The 2,751-nt window shown below is 43.6% G+C and overlaps 1 protein-coding gene across 3 annotated transcripts in view; it reads left to right on the top strand.

Moving 5' to 3' along the window:
• The window catches only part of KALRN (kalirin RhoGEF kinase), a 789,193-nt gene that overhangs the window by 706,121 nt on the left and 80,321 nt on the right, over positions 1-2,751 (top strand). For 2 of the 3 annotated variants that reach the window (XM_023728787.1, XM_004373615.1), the window contains exon 3: positions 8-112. In XM_023728787.1, coding sequence (XP_023584555.1) covers positions 8-112 — 105 coding nt within the window. The remainder of the gene's footprint in view (positions 1-7; positions 113-2,751) is intronic. The other variant, XM_023728788.1, reaches the window with a different exon arrangement.

The following is a 2,751-nucleotide window of genomic DNA, read 5'->3' as shown; positions in this document are numbered from 1 at the left end:
GTTCTAGAAGAGCAAGAAAGTTTGGGGTGAAGACGAACCAGATGAAGAGTCACATACCCCCCTCCCCCCGCCTATGAAGATCTTTGACAATGACCCTGCACAGGATGAGATGGTGGGATTTCCGTACTTTCTCTCTTGAAAGAGCAATGTGTAATGCCTGTGATTTCTTTGTGTGTATGGCAGGGTGGTATCACTCTCTCTCCCTTATCTCTTAGCCCATGTGAGTCCATGGTGATATCGATTCTGTCTGTATTTGGTAGTGAACATGGTGTCCCCTCTCCTCAACCCTGGAGGTCTGACTTCATTCTGGGCAGGGTCAGAGTGTGTGCAGAATTCTTAAAGTGGAAATCTGCCTGGGCTCTTGTCCTGCTGATAAAGGGCCATGGCTCTGTCTTTGGAAGCAGCAGATCCCAGCAGGAACTGGATATTTAAAAAAGCAATCTAAGGTAGTCCGAGGTTGTCATCATTTTGTTATACCTACCTATACCACCTACATTTTAGTTGATTGTTTTCCCTGTACTAAACTCTAAAAAATCCAAATAATGGTAACTTCTTTTCAAGCCCAGTGCTGTTATAATTCTGCATTCATAAGATGAGGCAGAAGTGCTTTGGGGACAAGGAGGAATGGAGATGCTGCTAAGGGAAGGTTGCTGTCAACGGTGGACAAATCTAATACCTCAAGTTGCCCAGCTTCTTTGTTTTATAAAATTCTCTGACTCACTTGCATGGCGGAGGCTCACTGGTATCTGAAATGTCGATGTGCAACTTGCCTGTAAATGAAAAGTAGTCATCTCGAGTGTTTTGGAGTTAGAGGCTCAGGTTGGTTGTGCTTCCAGCTGCCGATTCGAGGCTTGGAGCTAGTTGGTGTTCTCTGACACTCACTTTCCTTACAAGCCGTGCTTTCACTTCATTGAATTTTTCTTGCCTTGGTGTTGCTGGTCCTCTTGGACTCTAGTGGTTGAAGTGGTGGTTTCAGTTTTTTTATTATACTTCCCATTTGCTTTTCAGAGTGTCATTTTGTTGTGGTGGTGGCAGCGATTGCTTGCTTAGCCGTCCCCGTGGGGACTCCTTGTACTCTGTAGCACTCTACCTTGCTGTGGGCAGCCTCCTCTGGGGTGGTGGTCCCAGTGTTTGTAGGCAGGGAGGAAGTCTGCATACCACTGCCTAGGATATTATTCACAAAGTACTTTGTGCAGATGTTTCAGAAGTTTCTGGTGACATCCCACTTCTTATTTTAATTCTGTTTCTTCACATTTGGATCATTAATTCACAGACATTAATTGACATCTTTCTGTGTGCTAGACTAGAGGGTCAGATTCTACGAACAGATCGATGACTAAGATGTGGTCCCTGCACGTGTAACTCCCATGTAACTCAGGCAAGGGAGGCTCACAGGTAGGGCCCTTCCTAAGATGATGTAGGTAACCGTGGTCTCCAGGGCCAGCTCTCTAACTCTGGGCTGTTGGGAAGAAAAGTAGTAGGAAGCTTGGCGTCATGCCCACCCTGGGTTCCCAGAGGCAGAAATGCCTGTGCTTCACCTTGAGATGGGAACAAGAACGAGAATGCTTATGTCCCCAGAAGCCTATCCTTGTAAAGTGTTCTATAAACAGTGATTGTGTGCAGGGAGTAGGACACTCATGTCACATCATCTGCCATCCCACAAAGCCCTCGACACGGAGGTACCCGCTTGCATGAGATAAGTAAAGGTCACGAACCCTTCTCTAGTTCCCTCCAACACAGCTTGTTTTGGGGAAAAGGATGTTATGTTGTTTCTGGATAATTTTTAACTGAGAATGCAGACTTACCCCCAGATGTTTGTGTAGACTTGTTCTTAGCCAGGAATAGGGTAGATGGCAACAGTCCCTTTGTAGACACATTAACCCTCCTCAGTGCCTGTTTGTTCGATTTCCATGCATTTGTCTTTCCGGAGTATTTGGGAGGGAAGTGAGCCTCAGAATATCAAGCAAATAGAGTTGAATTAATTAAAACAATAGTGTAAACAATAGCGTAAAAGGAGTTTTTAAAAGTTCACCCGTTGAGTGTGGTGTGATTATTTCAATCCTCCGTGTTTCTGTCTAATCTTCATTCATATACTTGTGTGTTTTACTTTTACAATTAGAATATGCACGCTTTATTTACTGTCATTTCCCGAAGTCTTATTTACTTTACCTTTATAACTACTGTTGGAGACTATTTCAATTATTTGATGAAGTATAACAAACTTGCTTGACCAGCCCCCATTTGGAACATCCTAGGTTTTTTCCAATTTTGTTGTTACTCTAGATAATGCTGCTACTGACCACTTTGTATATACGGCATTTATTATTTTGACTTCTGCCCTTGGAATAATTTCCCACGAGTAGGAATATGAGGTCAAAAACATAATAACTTGGATTTTCAAACAGACTTAAGCTCTTTTTCTGCATTCCCCAGAAGAGGAACAAGAGTATTGTTATAGCTTTCTTAATTGCATTTAGTTGATTTTTTTCACCTCAGAAGACAAAACCTAAGTCACTCTTAGATTAGACAAGAAGAAGCTTCTTTGATGAAAACTTGTCCCCCTAACTTAACAGACAAACATGAAGTCAGAGCAAGGTCAGGACACTCAGCTTTCTACTCCCACAGTCATGCCCATAAAAGACTGAAGGAGTGTTTATGCTGGCCCCTGGACCACCATTGCCCTCTGCTCTGATGGGTCAGGGTGAAAGCGCATGCAGGCATGTACGCATGCAGGGCTAACCATTCTCTCCC

This window comes from Trichechus manatus, unplaced genomic scaffold, assembly GCF_000243295.1.
Source record: "Trichechus manatus latirostris isolate Lorelei unplaced genomic scaffold, TriManLat1.0 scaffold00026, whole genome shotgun sequence".
NCBI classification, from domain to species: domain Eukaryota; kingdom Metazoa; phylum Chordata; class Mammalia; order Sirenia; family Trichechidae; genus Trichechus; species Trichechus manatus.
This window is presented reverse-complemented; position numbering and strand designations above follow the sequence as displayed.